This window comes from Filicampus tigris, chromosome 11, assembly GCF_054856515.1.
Source record: "Filicampus tigris isolate MCC_2025a chromosome 11, RoL_Ftig_1.0, whole genome shotgun sequence".
NCBI classification, from domain to species: Eukaryota; Metazoa; Chordata; class Actinopteri; order Syngnathiformes; family Syngnathidae; genus Filicampus; species Filicampus tigris.
Window position 1 is genome coordinate 21,103,522 of NC_141227.1, and position 19,628 is coordinate 21,123,149.

At 41.3% G+C, this 19,628-nt stretch overlaps 1 protein-coding gene across 2 annotated transcripts in view; it reads right to left on the minus strand.

Moving 5' to 3' along the window:
• The window catches only part of LOC147140109 (protocadherin-15-like), a 216,314-nt gene that overhangs the window by 41,463 nt on the left and 155,223 nt on the right, over window positions 1-19,628 (minus strand). For both annotated transcript variants that reach the window (XM_086045495.1, XM_086045494.1), the window contains 3 exons: window positions 17,821-17,937; window positions 11,474-11,614; window positions 10,605-10,717 (listed from right to left, as the gene is read on the minus strand). In XM_086045495.1, the coding sequence (XP_085901621.1) occupies window positions 10,605-10,717; window positions 11,474-11,614; window positions 17,821-17,937 (371 nt within the window). The remainder of the gene's footprint in view (window positions 1-10,604; window positions 10,718-11,473; window positions 11,615-17,820; window positions 17,938-19,628) is intronic.

Genomic DNA, 19,628 nt, shown 5'->3' on the forward strand with positions numbered 1-19,628 from the left:
CCATAATGCCGTTGCAGCAGAATGGCACGGTGGCACGTCCCCGTCAGAAAAGAATCATTTGCATTTACACGCGATTCAAGATTAGGAAGCATAATGCTACCCCGACAGAAGCGCCGTCAAGCTAACTACGTTACACAAACGCTATTAGACTAAACAATAAATCAATGGTAGATTATCTTTGGCGTCAGGCTTCTGTGAGCGCTATTACAAGGACGCGCTAGCGCAATGTACATGTTTGGAGGAACAATAGGACCAAGCGAGATGTCTGAACTCTCGCAATCATGGAAGTGTAGTCTTTTAACAAAATCACTATGGAAAGCTGTTTGAGCATTTATTCAATATCCAGTTCAAGGTGCACTGGTACATTCTTTGTCCTCACTAGCATGACAATTCAGCGCACTAGTATAATGACTAGAGCGCACCAAAATACTGACTTCCACACTGCAAAAAGTGCCTTGGTACCGATACTGAAAAAAGTAGCAGTTTTTTGAAAGGATTATTAGTAGTACCAGAACATCTATGCTATTTTTCATTAGCCTGTTTATGGTATTTTCATTATAATTTAGCATTAAGCTAGCAGGCTTTTCTTCGATAGATTGCTTAAACATACCGCGTGTTATATTTCCTTTTTTTAGGTGTGAGATTCATACAGTAAACTTGCACTGAAAAGTATTGCAGATTAGACTTTTGTCTTCCAAAGCCGTTTCATGTGATTTCCTTCTGCATGTAGAGCCGCGGAAGCTAAATATGGGACGCTCCAGTCTACAACAGCGCCCTCTTCTGGCTTTCGTTCTTTCCATACATACAAATACTTGACATATTTTGCAGGGTGGATGGGCTAATAAACATCTTTACGTGAGCACATGTGGCTTCTTATTTGGAGAACTGCACAGAAGTAATAGGACTAAAATACACAGTATCATTTGATTTCTGAGGGCAAGGTATTGCGGTACTTTTCGAGGACCAAGTAAACACTACTTCTGGCCGTTTAGGTCCAGGAGGTTTCCTGTACATGACACACGCTTGCTAATTGGGTCTTGTAGTGTTACAAGTGCAGCACATTTGTTTACTATAGGTTTAATTGTGTGCTAATGGACAACGATTGACAAATGTAAGACATGTTCATTCTACTAGTACACCACAAGTTGTTCTACTAGCGCATTGTCTTACTCGTGAGGACAAATGAGTACTAGTAAGATGGATATTTAAAAAAACAAAACAAATAAATGCTCAAAAGGGGTTTCAATCTCCCACTCACTTCGTTTCTACGCCTCCTGCAACTCAATTAGCACAGTGACCTTTAAAAAAAAAAAAATGTTGTAGTGTTGGCGCTAATAAAATATTACACTCAATTACAAAGCAATTTCTGATGGCTGGAGGGCAAACGTTGGGGTGGCACTAAGGGGGCCAGATGGCAGGACGAGTGGGACCATGATTGACAGATGGAAATAGCCTAGCCAAAAAAGCAAGCAATAGCCTAGCCAAAAAAGCAACTTCCAAGGTATGTAAGTTGTTTACAGACGTTTGCCATTTTTAATGAAGGCAAAGAGTGAGACGGATCCAGAAAGACAAAAGAATTTGAAGAGAGTTTAGCTGCTTTACTAATGAGACAAGCTCACACGTTTCATAAACTTGACATCCTTAAATCATTTTGATGGGAAAGCCTGAAGAAAAAAAGGAACAAAACAACCACAAATGTTTTGCAGTAGAATATCAAGTAGCTCTCTCAATAAAGTGTTGAAAATAGAAACAAATAAAATTGTTTATATGGGCAAAACTGTTTTTGTAGGAAAAGTCACCTTTAGTCAAGGAGATATTTTCATGCAAGCATTTCAACAGTGGAAGTTTACAAATGAGGAATAATGCTAAAGAATAATAATGAAATAGTAGGGCAAAATATAAAATGCTCCATCATGTAGAACAGCATAGAGAAAAAAGGATTCATAAACAAGAACGTTATATTTAGTTGTCGAGCAGATTTTACTCGAACTATCCAAAGTGGGTTTCCGATTCAAAATGTCTGGCGGGGTACGTTCCTGCCCGCAACCTTAATTCACTCTAGCCGAGCAAATCCATAAAAAGAATGAGAATAATGAAGCTCATTATAAGAAAATGTAATAATCTTATATATTGATATGTGGAAGTTAGCAGATGAATAATGGAGTAGGGGTGGATAAAACCATTTAGGAATATTATTCTATGACTTTTTCTCTTTATCATGTGAATTATCATCACTTATTATTTCAAAACATTAATAATTGCCTCTTTGGGTCAGTCAAATGAAGATAAACACCCTTTTTGTGAAACTTTCACAAAACTCGGATGACTCCTCACTGTGAACTGTGGTACCAAGGGGAAATGAGCTTTGCTATATATACAGTTATAATTCTAGCTATGCATATTTTATCAGAGAATTTAGAATAATTCATGACTTACACCTTCTTGGATGGTTTTATTGTGATGAATATTAGTGCTAAAAAAAAAAAAAAAAAAAAGGATGCAATTTTGCTGCATGTGCACTAAAAGCTACATGTCGGCTTTTAACGGGGACATAATAGAGGAAATGGACTTTTGAATTGCTTGTAGACGAATAGTCGGCGTTCTGGAACATGTACATCTTAAATCTGTGGATTTATGTAAATGTTTCGGGGAGTGGCAGGCAGCACATTGGCCCAGTTGGGAGCACACCCGTCTCGCAGTTCGGTTTGAATGTGATTGGCTCATTCGGAATCCAAAAGACACCAAATATAGCCACATACACACTTTGCTTTGCGTTTTTGGGGACACCGCATCAGAGTGGCAAAAAAAAAAAAATTGAAACACTGAAAATAATCATCATCATAATGAAAAATGTATCAGCAAATAATCATGTTATGATATAGCATACTTTCCAGGAGTAAAAGTAATCAAGGTATCTGCAGGTTTGAGGAAGACAAATTTATGTCTTTTCAGAATCGTTTTTTAAGGCCATAATCGATCAAATTTAACAGCGCTCATTCACTTACGCGGCCACTAGGCGATAAAACACATTTAACACATTTTTATAGTGATTGCAGACTAATTACAAAGTTTTAGAAAAGTTGTTTATTGGGTCTGGCATTTTTAAGACGCTTGAACAACGGCTTTTATGTTTAGGGGCCATTTGAAAGGATGATTAAGGCTGCACTTCTGGTAAAATATAATTCAATACTTTTTAAGCATCGGCAGACACGCTGGTAATGTGGACAATTAATGGGCCAGGATTGGGAAAATATGTTCTATTGTTCATGAGCCGCCGCTTGGGCGATTTTTTTGGGCTTTGTGTCGCGAGCCACGCTTTTAATTACGAGTGAGCTGCAGGTACGCCGCCGCTCGAGTCAGATGTGTGTGGCCTGTTGCCATTCTCACACAAAAACCAAACAAACCCATTCGTACCGATACTTTATATTTTGGGGCCATTGCTCGACGGGAAACATCAAAAAGCTTAAGGAAAGGCTGGGTACTAGTCATGTGGTTATGCGCCATTCTATTTTATTATTTTTTTGCTTTTGTGATAGCTATGCCATTATGTTTTCTTAATGTGGTGCTATTTTACCGTATTATTTTTCGTCAAGACTATGTTCTATGCGAGCCCACTTGTTGAAACAAGGCATTCTGATAAATATTGCGTTTGTGGAATAAGAGTTAACCCACCCGTTTTTAGCCATCTCCGGGGGCGGCCATTTTGTCACTTCTGTCCACTGAAAATGACATCACAACTGCTCAGGGCTCAGGTAACGACCAATCACGGCTGACCTGTTTTCGGAAACTGAGCCGTGATTGGTCATTATCTGAGCCCTGAGTAGTTGTGATGTCATTTTCAGTCGACAGAAATGATCAAATGGCCGCCGGCTGAGATGGCTAAAAAAAACGGTAGATTTTGCCGCTTAATTCATTCCACAAACTCGGAATGCCATGTTTCAACTAGTGGGCCTGCTGGGAACATATTCTTGAAGAAAATATGTTTGGGTTGATTTGGTCTTTAAGACTAAAATTAAAATGACTGGCAAAAACAACACTGCTGTGCAGCCCCCACATGACATGAGATCAAAATCATTACCATCATTATTATTATCCATTGGGTCAGCCTTGCACACCCGATGAGCGGCATGTACAGCGTTACGGGGCGACATCACACAAACCGACACATGGGCCTGCGTTTTTTTAGAGCGGTCGACTAAATCGTTTGCCACCTGGAGGCCTCGCCCGCAGGGAGACATTATTCCCTCACTAACAAGTCCCGCCGGAGGAATCGCTGACATATATCGGGCGCTCATCTGGCAACAAAGCCCACAAATCACAGCTGAATTTATATTCAAATACATTTTTTTTTAAAGGCATGTTCTCAATCTCGCTTTTGTTGTCCATAAAAAAAAAAAGTGTTCAACCTACCTTAAGCTTGAGTTTTATCGCAGAGGATATGTGTTCGACTCCTCTCGCGGCATAAGAAATCCGCCGAGTGGCGACCATATATTTATTTTATTATTGATACGTATTTTAAAGCTTTATGAAGAATACAAACGCGATATGCACGTGAGGTGCAGGTATTATATTTGGCCACTTGGGGTCGCCATCGTGTTGTACACTGTAGCACAATATCTCGCGGTGATTGGCTATATTGAATTAGCTAACAATGTTTACTATACTGCAGTTGTGTAAATTACGCCAGTCATACGTGGCGCACCCCGTTTAGCTTCTTTTATCAAGTGCGAAATTATTCCAAACTGGATATTCTCTATAATATCCCGTGTGGAATCATAATCATGACAAAATCCCGCCACATAGCGAATCATCAGCAATATATCCATCTATTATCCGATCCACGTGTCCTCACATTGTAATGTCAAATAAAAACAAAACGATGCAGTGAACCCACAAAAGGTGAACGAGGGATGACTAATTAGTTTACTGTCATGAAAGACCGAGGAAATCAGAAATATGCACATTTGTGAGGCTGAAACAGAGGATTCTTACTTTTTGAATTAATAAAAGTGGTTCAAAACGTTTTCCCTTCCTTCTCATTTTGTGCGCTACGAGCTCGCTGGCAACAATGTTTTACTGAATTTATGTGTTCAATGTTGCCATCGGGCATTTAATTATCTGCTACTTAGGCTTTACTGTCATTGTGTTTTAAGAGTTTGACCGTTTTATTTTGTTATTTGGCCGGCTACAGAGAAGATGCGGGGAAAATGATCATTTGCTCATAAAAGTTGGTTTAACTCCTGAAAAATGTTTCAGACCCTCGTTTCTTAAATAATGGCTACGGCCCCGTTTTCATATATTGCTCGTGTCAAAGTGGGGGCATTAAATAAGACTGCTTGTCAATTTGGTTAAATGGTTAAATGAATGGCTTTGAGACAAATACTGGTACAGTTGGGTCTCTGGAGAGCCTGCCCATGCATCAAGTGGGAAATTAAACAGCCAAGTAAATATTTGGTTAACTTCCTGTTTCTCAAAAAAAAAAAAAAATGTGTCTTTGAACAATCAATCATGCACTTTCACCCTACTCAATTAATTTAAGTTATATTTAATGGCTCGGATTCCAAATAACAAAATAATAAAAAATAAGAATATTTTTATCATAAAATAATATCAAAATAATAATTTAATAATAATGATTTTAAAAAGGGTAGATTCGTTCCTGATGCATTTTGGAAAAATTTTGCAAGGCGACAGGTCGTAAGTCACAGCGAGTAGCCCCGAGGCTTTGACGCAACACTTCTACGTCTGCCCCCAGTCGTCATGGTAACAAAAGCTGTACTCGGCGTCTGCACAAGATGGAGAAAAAAAAAAAAAAATGTGATTTGAAGCGGGGTGACACAAGTGGATGTTAAGTGTTCTGTACCCTTTGTATATTGTGACAATGGAATGCCAGAGAGCTTTTATGAAGACACCTGGCAACACTTTGAAATTGTGAGGAATAAATTGCACAATATGATTTATTTGAAAGCGTTCTTACAAACTACACGACTGCGTGATAACATTGTTCTTAAAAAAAAAAAAAAAAAAAAAAAAAATCTAAACTTTATGGAGGGGCAAAGACCAAGTCAGTATTCAAATTTTATTGTCATATAATTTGGTAGACAATCTTTAATATTTTATTAATCCGTGTATGTCATGTTGAAGAAAGGTTTGTGTTTGTGAACGATACTGAATAAAAATGAAACACATTTTCATCAAAATGATAAGACGGAATGGCATTATCAAGTATCGGTACTTGGTATCGCAGAGTACTCAAGCATTCTAACTCGGTCTGAAAAAAAAACTGCCAATGGTGCAATCTTATAAATCCCTCCCACCTGTTTTATGGTTTTGAGGCTGGCGTAAGAAAGGTTTAGTACTGGCAGGTTGTTCACCCTCTATTCGGTGTGATTATCAATGAGGCAGAAAAAAAAAAATGCTGAAGCGTCTCAACTTTAGACAGGCACCCCAAAACTGGCTTCTGGGGCCTTTCTCTTAAATTTCCATAAGCATTTTGGCAAAACTTTCCAAAACTCCAAAAGCAATGTTTTGTTTTGGTTTTTTCCCCCCTCCCAACAACCGTTTTATTGTTGTACAGCAAATAATTCTTCTGAAAAAAAATTACAAATATCCCTTGTAAAAGGGAAGCCTCCAAAAGTGATGATTAATAAAAAAAAAACTGTCATTTAAAAACAAACTTTACATCCCTCTAGCCCAAACTTGGAACTAACAATTACTTTATACAGATGATGTATAATGAATTCAGGAGAAAAAAAACAAAACAACTAAAACCACGTTATTAAGCGGTGGTGATAACAATGATGATGACGATGTTTGCAACCAGATACAGACGTTACACCACAACATCGATTCAGCTACTGCTCTGAAAAGCACAAGTAAATCCCCCCCCAATAAACTAAAAGAGGAGATTAAAAAGTCAATCACTCATCACCTCCCCTCGGGGACGCCGATCAACACAGCTGATAGCACAATAGACGACTTAATAATACAAAAGGCAGGGCGGCGGTTCACCAGCTGAGAGGAACGCGGCGGCAAAAGGTGAAAATGCAACACGATATTGCGAGTAAATCTGACGCCCGGATTTAAGATGGCTGTCCTCGTGCTGCACATACACGTGGACAAAATTGTTGCTGCTTTAACCGGTGAAAATCGGATGTTGCTTTTGAATTTCAGCAAAATTCCGTTTTTAAAAACGAACTCTGGAAACAGGCCTGGACAAAAAATGAGGGCACCCCTAGAAAAAAAATAATAATAATTTCATCTTCTCAGTTGTAGTCAGTCAGTCTGCCGATTTAAATAGAGTGACATGTTGTGGGCTACATCAAAACATGGACCAGAGGAAGCAAAGGAGATTTAAACGAATATTCTAACACTGTTATAAGTGTCAGTAGGAGTAATAGTGGTCGTGTTTCTGTACGATGATGATGATGAATGTTATCATCATTATGTACTTTACTATATTGATCCCACTGTTTTACATGTCATTAGTGCATTTGTAGAAGCAAACAAATCCGAGCCATCCATCCCAAACAAGCACCTTTTATCCTCTAAAAAATGACGACACAATTACAAATAACAGCTATACATTCCACTTTATTGTTTTGCACTCTCTTTTATGAGCTGCTTACATAAACAGCTCATGCTGCTATGATCTCAAAAGCTCCGCAACAAACGGCAGGTGTGCTGCTACAGCACAAACAGCGGTCGGAGCCATTTATTGTAGCTAACAACGACTGGGAGGCCCTCATTTCCCTTTGACAGATGGACGGGAGCGACCGTAAAGCCCGGGCAGAAATCATTAAGCCGGCCGAAACCCCAGCAGAGCCGTTTTGATTGTGTGGCCCCGAGCCGCAGGCATAACTTACCTGATTGCTCGTATAACTTACTGCCTGCGCGGTGACAGACGTGAGCTTCACCGGACATTTACACAGTGATTTGTGATCGCGGCTGCTTCTCTTTGGGGAGAAATCGCCCGGGCTGAGGGATGAGCCGGCCGGCTCTCCGTTCAAAAGAGCGAGCAGATTGGACACCGTGAGCACGAGAAACGGCGGTCGGGCAGGAGAAAAGCTCCGGGCCCTGACGGATGCTTTTCACGGACGCATCATTTGCAGCCGAGGCCAGAGGCTGCGGCCGCCGCGCCGCATTGTTTAAGCCGACGGCGGCCCCCCCCCCCCCCCGACGGACGCGGGTTTCCGATCTCGAACCTTACGAGAGGGGTCGGACGAACGCGGCTATTCGAAGTGTTGATGAAACAAACGCGACCCACGAACCTGGACCTCTTTCATCAAGAAGTTTCATTTTCGGCAAATAAACATCGCCAAGGGTTCAGAAATTGCATTTTTTTTTTTTTTAATCGGTCAGTCAAAATGCCGCAACATCACTCATTACCTTGCCGTTGCCGTAGATACCCTCGCCCAATAGAGCATCGATTGCAATGGAATGAGAGCCAACGCAAATCATTGGCAAAGCTAATCATGCTTGTGAGGGACAGTCTGTCACAGAGGTATTAAGTACCTCCCCCAAGGAGGTTCGTATATAACGCAAGCAATGTAGGTCAAATATAAAATGAATTATCAACAGTGCCGATCCCAGCTGACTCCAGCTGTCTGGATCTTTGCCCGCGTCTGTGTTATTGCGGAAGCACGCAAATATGCAACTAAATCGCTTCTTTACCGTCTGCCTTTGAATTGAAACGCGAGTAGCTCCGGTGATTTTAAGCGCTGACTTTTGAGATGCGCATCAGCAGCTGGGATGAGCATCGAGCGTCGCACATTTCTAGTGAAGGCAGATTTTTTTGGGGGGGCGGGTTGTACAGCTCCCATGCGGGATGTCATTAGGTCCTGAGGGTGTACCTAATGTTGCGACCGGCAACCGTACGAAAAATCCACAAAAGGGAACCGGATGGGCGCGTTATACAACTCCGTGGTTGCGTTGACAGCCGTGTCGTGCCTCAGCCTGCGTATCCGAGGCTTGATAACACGTCAAATTCGGTTAGGGCGTCTCGTCTGCCTACGCTGACTGACACGCCGGCTCGTAAATCAATCCACTTAAAACGAGAGCTCCCATTAACCCCCGCCGGAGCCAACTTTGCCATCAGTCCTGCGGCGTCTCGGCCAACTGGGAATCGCGTCAGACAGGTGCCGACCGCAAGTACGCCACGCAGCATATTACAAGCTGCCGAAGCCAGCGCTGGCGCACAGCGAGCGCTCGCTCTTCAAAGCCGCTTCAGATGGAGTGTTAATAATCTATGTGTGGTTTAATTATAAATCACTGTGCGGACTCCTCCCGAGTCGCTGCAACATCAGCCTTTTGTCGGACCACGCTTGGACGCGCGCCGCCTCGCGTGGCGGCTCATCAGCATCCCTGAGAAATATAGATGAGTTTGGCTCTTTGGCAGTGTAATTGCATCGGCGCTTCGGCCCGCCGAAAAAGCCTCTTAATAATAATACGAATAGATCAAATGTGAGAGACCCCACACGTGAATAAAAAAAAACAAAAAACATTGGCATGTCAGTTCTTACTGTTTTCCCCAATCTTTTTTTGGTGCCAGTTTCACGCCAAACAATATTTTGACCGTCCAGCATAGAAACAAATAAAAACCCTCCATTAGTAAAACTTCAGACTATTTTGTAGACGACGCTAAGGCAATAAAAGTTGCCATCGCTTAATCAATGCGTTGTTGTGCACAGTTTTGCCTCCAAACACAAGCGCTCTCAAATAAATAAAATGAAATATTTATTTCCAAAAACCTCGGCTCTCCATTCACGGTGTTTATTTCAAGGAGGCGTCCGTGTTGTTAATACCAAAACAGGTGACTGCAGCGGTTAATCCACTTCAAGATAAGATCGTCATTGAGCGGTGATAAAGTTGACCTGTCGACAGAACTGGACATTTTACGACAAATTGAGCGTCCGTTATTCGTCATCTGTCTGGAGAGTGGGTACCCTTCTGTCGTCCGTCATTCGCCTTTTTTTTCCCGGGGGTGATAAAATAGTATATCGTCGCTGTCCTGTAAAAACACTTATGTCCAATTTTGGAAAAAAAAAAAATGTCTGTAACGCGGAAACACCATTCACGTAAAAATAAGAAAATTGAAAAAAAAAAAAAACGGACATAAGTGTTTTTCGCAGGACAGCGACGATATACTAAAGGCCGGTCCGCCTCTGGTTTTAAACGGGCGTCCGTCGGCGATTCCGACTAAACTTTCACGAGCACCCGCAGCGCTTTGGAAGCTTGTTCACTGCCTGGTCCCTCACTCAAATATGTCCCCCTAGCAACAACAACTCACTATTTTCCTCCCCGAGCTCGCCGCGGCCATCGAAGCCTCGCCATGAAAAATAGACTAATGACGTTGTTTTTTTCCAGTCATTCGTCAGCAAAACGGGCGTTCGTCTGTAACGGATAGACGGACAGGTCCGTCACGTAGACGGAAACGGATTAATGTGACAAAAAAAGAGCATGGCAGTGACACAAGAGCAGAATGTGGGTCAAAGTAGTTGACGCACATCATTAATCCCAAATGAGGGAACTCACAGCAATAAATATTTGACGGAGTAGCTGAGTCCAAATTTAAGCATGTGGAACTGCCATAAACACGCACTCACCTGTACTCCTCCTGCGTAAAGATGGGAATACGCGAGGGCTGAAGGACGGTGATCTCCACCAAGGTGTTATTCGTCTTCACCGGCTCGCCGTCGTCAAAGGCGATGACAAACAACTGCGCACACCCAGCCAGATATTACACATTGTTTACAACACCCGCCATCATTCATTTTACAAGCACAAGAAGGAGGAATAGAGAGAGGGAACATTTTTGTCGCAATGTAGGGTACGAGACATCCTCATTAGAACCAAATGTCCTGGAGCACCTGCTTCTCTCTTTAAAAAAAAAATATATATATATATATAAAAAATAAAAAAAACACATAAACAGGACAGGTCACCTTGGGATGATTGCATTATATAACAAGATGTGTGTGTTCAATCACTGCTTGATGGAAAAATTGTCATCCAAAAAATAGATACCACTGATCTAAAAACTGTCGCTCTCGGTTGCACCGATAGCCACGTTTGCAAATGGCCATATTTGTCATTCAATAAGTAGACTGACATTAAAAAGTGGTCGATTTACTGACTGACTGGAAATCTGCTAAATGAGTGAAAAAAAATTATTTTATTTTTTTTGTACATTTAAGTAGCGATTCGATCTGGCAATTTGGGGAAAATAAACTCTGTACTCGAGTAGCGGTTTTCAAAGTGGTGCTCTGTGGACACACAGTCCACCAGAAGGCCAGAATGGATTTTTTTTCCTGGATTTTGTTCTCCCTTTGGATATTTTAGATCAACTTCTGTTTAACTGCAGAGGCGTTCAAGTGCTTTTGGATATTTGGAGAGAAGCTGGTCTGCTTTTTCGTGGTAACATCTGTCCATTCCTTCAGTCTAGCGATCTATCTATCCAGCTAAATATGTTCACCTTGAAGGTAAGGCTGGGCTCCTCATTGAGGTTGACCTTGGTCACGATCCTTCCGGTCACTTCTTCCACATCAAAGATGCTCCCGCTGTACGGCGACTTGTCCTGGTCCACTCTGTAGCGCACAAAATTGGCTGGAGTGCCCTGAAAATCACAAGGACGACGAGGACAAAAAAATAGTCAAATGAGATTATGGTAGGTCACAAAAATGAGGGGATGGTAGCCGCAAAAACATAGCAAGTGTTTGACTATATAACACAGAAAGCCGCAAAATTGGACCTTTAGCGTTTTAAAAAAGAGAAAAAGTGGTCCATCTTATCCTTGAAAAGTGGAGCTTCTAGTTCAATTAATTTTAATTTCAAAATATGACCTAGGAATCAATTACATACAAATTCAGAGGTTGAACCACTTTTGCTGACTGCCATGGAAGCAAGTACATGTCCTGGTGGCTCAGTGAAAAATGGTAAGGGATTTCCAAATTTTGCGGAACTTTTCCTGAATATTCTTAAAAAAAAAAAAAAAAAAAAAAAAAAAGACCATGAATGATGAATTTTATAATGTTTGCCCATGGCATTGCGCTTAAAAGCCCTTGATTTCACTGCTTTGTATAAATAATATGTTATTTATGAATTCAGACTTCTCGAGTTCAATTATATTGAAAAAGGGAACCAAAACCATTTCTTTATTAAATTCATCCCTGCAGTTTCCGAAATAAATCACTTGCATTAATAATTAGTAGGCCCCGGGCATTAACAGTGACACTTGGATTAAGACTAAACACACTTCCTGATCGCAGATCATTTTTTTAAATAGTTTTTTCTTGCACTACTTTCCTCCCTAAGGCCAAAAGTGATCTTTTCATTTTTTTATTTTTTTTTGCCCTATCTGATCTGTTGCCTAGAGAACTGGCCAGTCTCGAGGCGACATTGACAAGAGATAAAACCACAAGCATGAACATGTCCCGGAGGGGGCTCTTTCACACACAGTTGTCTTTAATGGGGTTAGGAAACCCTCTCAGGGAATTCTCAGGGGAGATTTTCTGCACAATGGAAAAGAGTGGATCAACAATAAACCTCAAGAATAATGTTTGCTCTGTCTCATATAACCACCATAATGGCAGCCGCTTCGGTCAGTAAGCATTATATACATGTAATATACCAGCCTGAGCAATCTCATCAGCTCAATATTTTATTGTTTGCTTCCTGGTTAACTGTATAGTTCTACTATCATAGCTGTTCTTCTATTTTGTAGGGATCAGCTTGAAAATAATTTTTAAAAAATGAAAAAAAAATACAAGATAAAATACAATTAGTTAAAATTTCCACTAAGGCAGTTGTGATTTATCATGCGAGTAGCACTATTACCGTGAAAATGGTAGTTAGCTCCCACAAAAGAATCAAGCTAGGATCACTGTTAGCATGGTCAGACCATTTCAATTTTCTAATTCACAATACAGTAAATTTTTCCAAATATGGTGCGGCTACGCTGCCAAAACTTTATTTTACAATAAAGGTCAGCTCAACAAGTTGTAATGAGATTAGCGCAACTAGTTTGACAACGCTCCAGAATCCTTGATGTGCCTGAATCTGTTTATAAAAACATAGTGCCAGCTGAGTTAACCATTTTTTTCAAGAGAAAAGTGAGTGATCCAGGTAGTTTTATGCATACGTGTGTGGTCTGCAAACAGTGGGAATCATTATCTTAAGCTAGTTAGTTAGCTGACCCAACAACGACATGCTAGCATCACTGTAGCGCAGTCAGGATATTTGCTGGAGTTCTAAACAGAATTGTTTTATTTTTACATGACATTACATTCAGCAAATTATTCTTGCGATACAAAAGGCCAATTTTCACAGCTACTACTGTCAAAACCACTTGAAAAAGGTATTTTATAGGCCATATATTAGCTGTTTACAAAGACCCTTCCGGTATTTTTACAGAGGTTGTAGATGCGTCAATGTAGCAGCATTCAATAACATCAAACGAATTCAGATGTCTCCTGGAGTAAAAAAAAATAAGACATCACTCAGTAGATCGGTCGCTCACTGACACCACGTATCAATCACTCATAAAGCCCCGCCGTCTTGATTTCCTGCTGGGATAATCATTGCTTATTTACACCTGATTTGATGGACGATTCGTGCTTGTCACCAAGAATGATGAACCACAAGTTGAAATACATTTACAAAGTATGTCACGTTTGACATGCAGGAAAAAACAAACATGTTCAGTGCAGCATGTCATCCAACTAAAAGGATAAAATATCCAGACTAAAATGAATTTATTAAAGTAAGTTTTTTTAGATTGAAAATAAAATGAAATAAAAGTATTAAACAAGAGTGTGTTTAAAAAAAAAAGAAGGTTTTAGCACATATTTTACTGCCCCGTTGAAATGAGCCTGTATAGAAGGGGCGGTCCTGTCTCATGCAAAAAAGTCACTGCTCACCCCTCCCCCTTCTACTGCAGGGTGTTGGAAACACCAGTACGGCTTTGCTCAGGGAAATTACAATTAAACAATTAATGACATTTTTTTAACCACACAAAAACATTTCAAAAGTTGGACAAATTAAAAAAACAAAAAAAAAAGTATTATACACTACACCTTTTCCTTGTTTTTTTTGTGTTTTTTTGAATGATTCACAATGCCAGAGTGAACACATTATGCCATTACCATTGCTAAAATCAAAGTCACGGCTGTTCAGCAGTTCATAAAAGCTTCTGTGACGGCTTCAGATCTACAGTAATTGAGGGAGTGGAATTAAATGTGGAGCGCTTATTAACCAAATTTACTTTTGAGTCAACCACATTACATCTTATTAAACATGCATTTCAAAACACTATGAAAAGAGGGGCCGCTCTCAAACAAATGGCAGGGTTACATTTTCAGTCATTATTTATTTATCTTTTTTCCCAGTCATCAATAACAGACCTTTCAAACTCAGCCAGGAGGAATAATGCATTCAGGAGCATTTGTCTCCATGGTAATCACATTTGGAGCGATGGAGCACTGGATGAAAACACAGTCCACTTTTAGACATGACGAGCATCACTTCTCCCGAGGTGTAAGCTGGATAGATGTTTGTCTAGCCACAAAGCTAACAGGGATGGTCCGAACTGTTCGGGACTTTTGACAGAGACATAATACATTGTCTGGCTGTGATACATATTGCATTAGCCTTTGACGGGCACTCTGTCAATAAAATGCTTTGAGCCCCAGGTCAATAAGAGACCGGGTTAGTCCACTCCTGTTAGGAAATCGAATTGGTGTGTCAGTCAAAGCCCCGCTCGTTCGGTCACGTATGCTGACCACGTAGACATGCTCGGTTGTGTTCTCATATCGCGGATGGTTTTGAAAAGGTTTTTGTACAGTGGTGCGCCTTGGGCAGAGCCAAGTGGAAAGGGCATTAAAATTGAAGGTAAAGCCTGTGTAGTCAGTTGAATTTTCTCAAAGATCTGCTCCAAGGTGAGAAATGTGTACAGCGGCGCCTTGAGATATGAGTTTCGTCCGTTCTTCGACCGTGCAAACGCTCAAATCATCGTTCGCCATTGAAACGAATGGTAATAAGGTTAATCTGTTCCAATTTCCCAAAAAGGAGAAAAGTAGCACTCTATAATATACTAACGTACAACAATGACATAATTATAAATGTCATTCTGTCTCATTCCATTCAATACATAGTTTGCTGCTCATTCTGGCGTGTGCGCCATAGCCTTCTGGGGGCGGTACTTACGTTGCTGCCTGGATGCAGCAGCCAATTATATTGCAGCGGGGCGTGCCCTGCTTCAAACTCAAGTGGGTCTCAGTTATTCTTTGCAGAGGAAAAAGAATACAGCATGAGTACTGTTAAGTTGTCTGTCTATATGTGTTGCTGCACACATACAGTCAGGCAGATGCTAATGATTGCCCTTGTTAGCATTCGTTTTAAGCTAGCAAACTAAGAGCAAAGGTTTCAAACAACTTTGCCTTCCGCTATCTTAATGCTAACATATAATGCAAATTGCCATAGTCTAACAAATACCATCAATAGCGGTGGCATTTTAAGGGATTTGAACACAAACGGTGCGTCAACACATGTAAACAGACAGTATAACAATACACACGGGCGTATTTTGTTTACCCGCGTGAAAAATGATGAATATAATGCAGTTTACTAAGTCACAGTAGTTGTGAAAGTCTTCTTTGTTTGTGTCTGCATGACTAGATTACACTGTCCCCAAGTGACCAAGTTGCACACACCAGAAGGCGTAGCAATTAATTATTCGCGATGCACAAATTGCTCAATACTAAACATTCTATTATGTTTTGTTATTAATGAAATGTTATAGAGTGCTAAAACACTTGACAATTTTGTAGGATTTTTTTTTTGTGGCGGCTGGAACAAATTAATGGTGTTTTCATTCATTTTAATGGGCACCGAGTATATTGAGGCACCACTGCTTTTATACACAATCCACTAAAAAAGGTCCGTTTTCCATTTTAGTTTCAGTTTCAATGACCTTGAGGGCAAGGGACTACAAAAAAAAATGAAGGCACAAAAAGCAAGTTAGCATCAGCGGGTGTGTCAACTCTTGCTCGCTCTCAACTTTGACTGACAGGCGAAATGTGCTGAGTGCATACCGCGCCTTTCTCAAAGCGAAAACTCCCGCAAGACTCCGATCGCAATAAGCGGTATAGAAAATGGATGGCGGGATGGAACATCAAGGCTCAGGCTGTCTCAACAGAGCGGGGGGCGGGGGGGTACTCCAAGTTTCTACAGTGGTTGAGTGAGTCATAGTGATTATGAGAGCTACTCTACCACCCTCAGCTGGGACCGCCCCGGTGTCAAGGTGCAAAGCCAACTCTGTGAGAACCCACGAGCATGAAGGGCTGCTGAGAATAAACGGAAGTGGAAACTGGGGCTCCCCAGACTGGTGGAAGCAAGCCGTGAGGTCAGCGCAGGGAGGTCACAGTTTTGAACAGTAAACTGAAACAGTGTTTAAGAGAAGATGGGGGGGGGGGGGGGGGGGCGACCTTGTGAGTCTCCTTTCATGAGTCTCGAAGGACAACTATGAGTCACGAAGGAAGTGTCAAATAAATGGTTAGTTGTAATGAATGACAAATATTCATTCAATTCAATGTTTTTCATCACGACGTTTTGTTACCGTCGTGCCAGACGACTTCTCGACTGCATGGTGAAACTTGCGCTTCGTGACTGATGGATTCCAGAAGAAAATAGACCAAAGTCATTATTGCTCCACTCCCGGGAGAAACTCCACAGATACCACAGTGTGGAATAAAAACACACACACACACACACACACACACACACGAAAAAAAAAAAAAAAAAAACACAAAGCATGTATATTTTCTGAAGTGCGACACTGTCGGAGGCTAAAGGCTGGTGACTCATGCAAGTCAAAGCCGAGTCGGGGTTGGAGAATGGAAACGCGCACGTACATGGGGGCACACAAATGAAAGCGCGCGCACGCCTGCGGGAACTTTCAAGTGCGCGGTGTGAAACAAGCGGACAAATGAGAACGTCTGATGCTCAAAGCGCGACGTGTGGTGCGGAAGCGAGACTTCGCCGAGCCGTTCGACGTTCATTAAAAAGCAGACGTGGGTTGCGGGCTTTGTTCCGCATTGTATGGGCGGCGCGCTTTAATTCGAAATATCACTAAAAATGCACAGTTGCCGTTGACAAAAACAATGCACGCTCACTGGTCACTATTACTAAATATTTGCTCGTCATCATGCGGGTCGTCGGGAGAGCTGGAACTTATCTCGGATTGCAAAGAGGGCAAGAATTTCCGGTACTTTTCCGGAAAGTTTTCAGCAAAGTGGTTGCTGGGGATTGCGGGAAATATTACAAATTGAAACATTTTCAGGGGGATTTCACTGGGGATTGAGAAGAATTTTACGGTATTCAAGAATAAATAAATAAAATCATATTTTTGTTTGTAGACCTACGTGCAAAATTTAAAAGAGGACTTTTCAACTGATTTATTTTATGATTCTAATATAGTATATCGTCGTTGTCCTGTGAAAAAACGCTTATGTCCAATTTTGGAAACTTTTTTTTTAATTTTCACATTCATGCATTGTCTGTAAGGCGGAAACACCATTCGTGTAAAAATAAGAAAATGAAAAAAAAAAATGGAGATAAGTGTTTTTCACAGGAGAGCGATGATATCTAGTAGTAAATAATAATTTTATCATTTCTAAATGAATCTGTGAGAAAAAAATATCCCTCTCTGATCCCAGCTTGTACATCTAACTTGATTTCGAAGAAACCACCAACGCCTGAGGAAAAACAACCAATCGGTATGAACCGCAACATCCCCCTTGATGGTTTCCAAATTGATGTACTCACCGGTGGGTCCCGGTCCTCTGCAAACACAGTCGTGATGACCGTCCCCTTCTCAGCGTTGGGCGCCACCATGCCTTTGTACAAGGGCTGGCTAAAGACCGGGGAGAAGTCGTTCATATCCTGAAAACAAGGGCAGACGGCATAAATGACGCTCGCTCATGGCAGGGCAGAAATAGGGCTGCAAATGCCACGTTTACATTTCTCACTTGCAATGTCGAGCGGCAAGTATCGGGATGAATAATTTATTCATTTAATTTATTTGTTGCACTTGTATGGGGCAGACAATTAAAAAGAACGGTGGCCAAAAGTAATGTGGAATTTGGAAATGAAGAGGTCGATTAAAAATGCCGGAATGGAAAATGTGGGTGGTGGTATGCATGGTGAGCAGAGAGCCAAGATAGGGTGGGGCCTTATCAATGAGGGAATTTTTCTAGGTGAGTGAAGAATTTCCAAGATAAAGACTAAAAACTAAAAGCGAATAACGAAATCCAAAAGATGGGATGTTGGAAATGAGAGGAAGGTATTCAAATGGATTTTAAAGCCTTCATTTCCTTATTTGTGAGCCTGTCGCTACAAATTATGCAGAGCGAGCTCAACTTTGCGAAGGACTGCCGCTATTGTAAACTTCATTTTGGAGGCTGGAGGCTCTTCTTATTTTTGTCTCATCACTTGGTCTTTCCCCCTTTTTGAAGGAGCTCTACATAGACATTTGTTTGTTTCTCATTTTGAGTCAGCCGGCCCAATGTTTGGAGACCGAGGGTTTATTTACATCACACGCTTGGAACTTGATAAAGGACCACAAATTGCACCTGGTAGTACCCATGGAAAAGTATCATTAGTGACTTAAGACGACAAGAAATTGTGCTGCGTAAAAAAGTTGGGCAAAAGCACGAGCACGAGACTTTCCTCTGGCGCCAAAAGTCGGAGTCCACATTAGCACAACAAAGGCAACCACGGAAGCTGCTTTGTCGAGATGCAGCGATCACGATTTCCTCATCCACAGGGCACGAACGCGTCTTGAAATAACAAGCTGCTTGTTAATAATTCACAACAGGTCAGTGTGAAAGTTTGGCCGCGTATTCTAATGGCGTCTTGATGACCTTGCAATCTCAGCCGTGAAAATGAAAATAATAAAATAAAAAAAAATATAAAAAAATAAATCCCTCGGGCTGATTTTCCTTCCGCATCACCGTGTTGTTATTTTCCAATTGTCGTGACAGTGAGTCTTGGGTATCAATGATTTATAAACGGCTCCTCCAGGAGAAATGCAGCATCCATTTTTTGGTGCGCGCATGTGTGTGATCACCACTCCAGATAAAAGTGGTGAATTCTGACGCCGAGGACACACAGGACAATCTGCACTGCAGAGCATCCTCCGAATGCACCGACAACAAAAGCATACAAGAGGATATCAAACGGTAGCTACTTCAAATAGGCCCTCTGAAGATGTTACGCGAGAAGCGGAATCGCCCCAGCCCTCGCCACAAAGACGCCCGCGCGGGTCCACGTCGGCCATTTTCAAACAGCCGGTTTGATATCGGCATGACGAATTGATCTTTTTTTTTTGCCAATCAAACGAAGGTCCTTGGTGTCAGCAACAAAGTTCACCCTTATCGAAGGACAAATTCCAATCGGCAGGTTGCCTGCCGCGTTGCCCGATAAGCTTGCCAGTTCGTGCGATATTGAGCAATGTAGGCTCCCGTTGAGGCGGCCATTATAAGACGAAGATGTGACAGAAAGTGGACAAGCATTTAATAAAAACCCATCGTCATCGCTGATCTCGCAAAGTTTGCAAGTCATTTAAGACGACA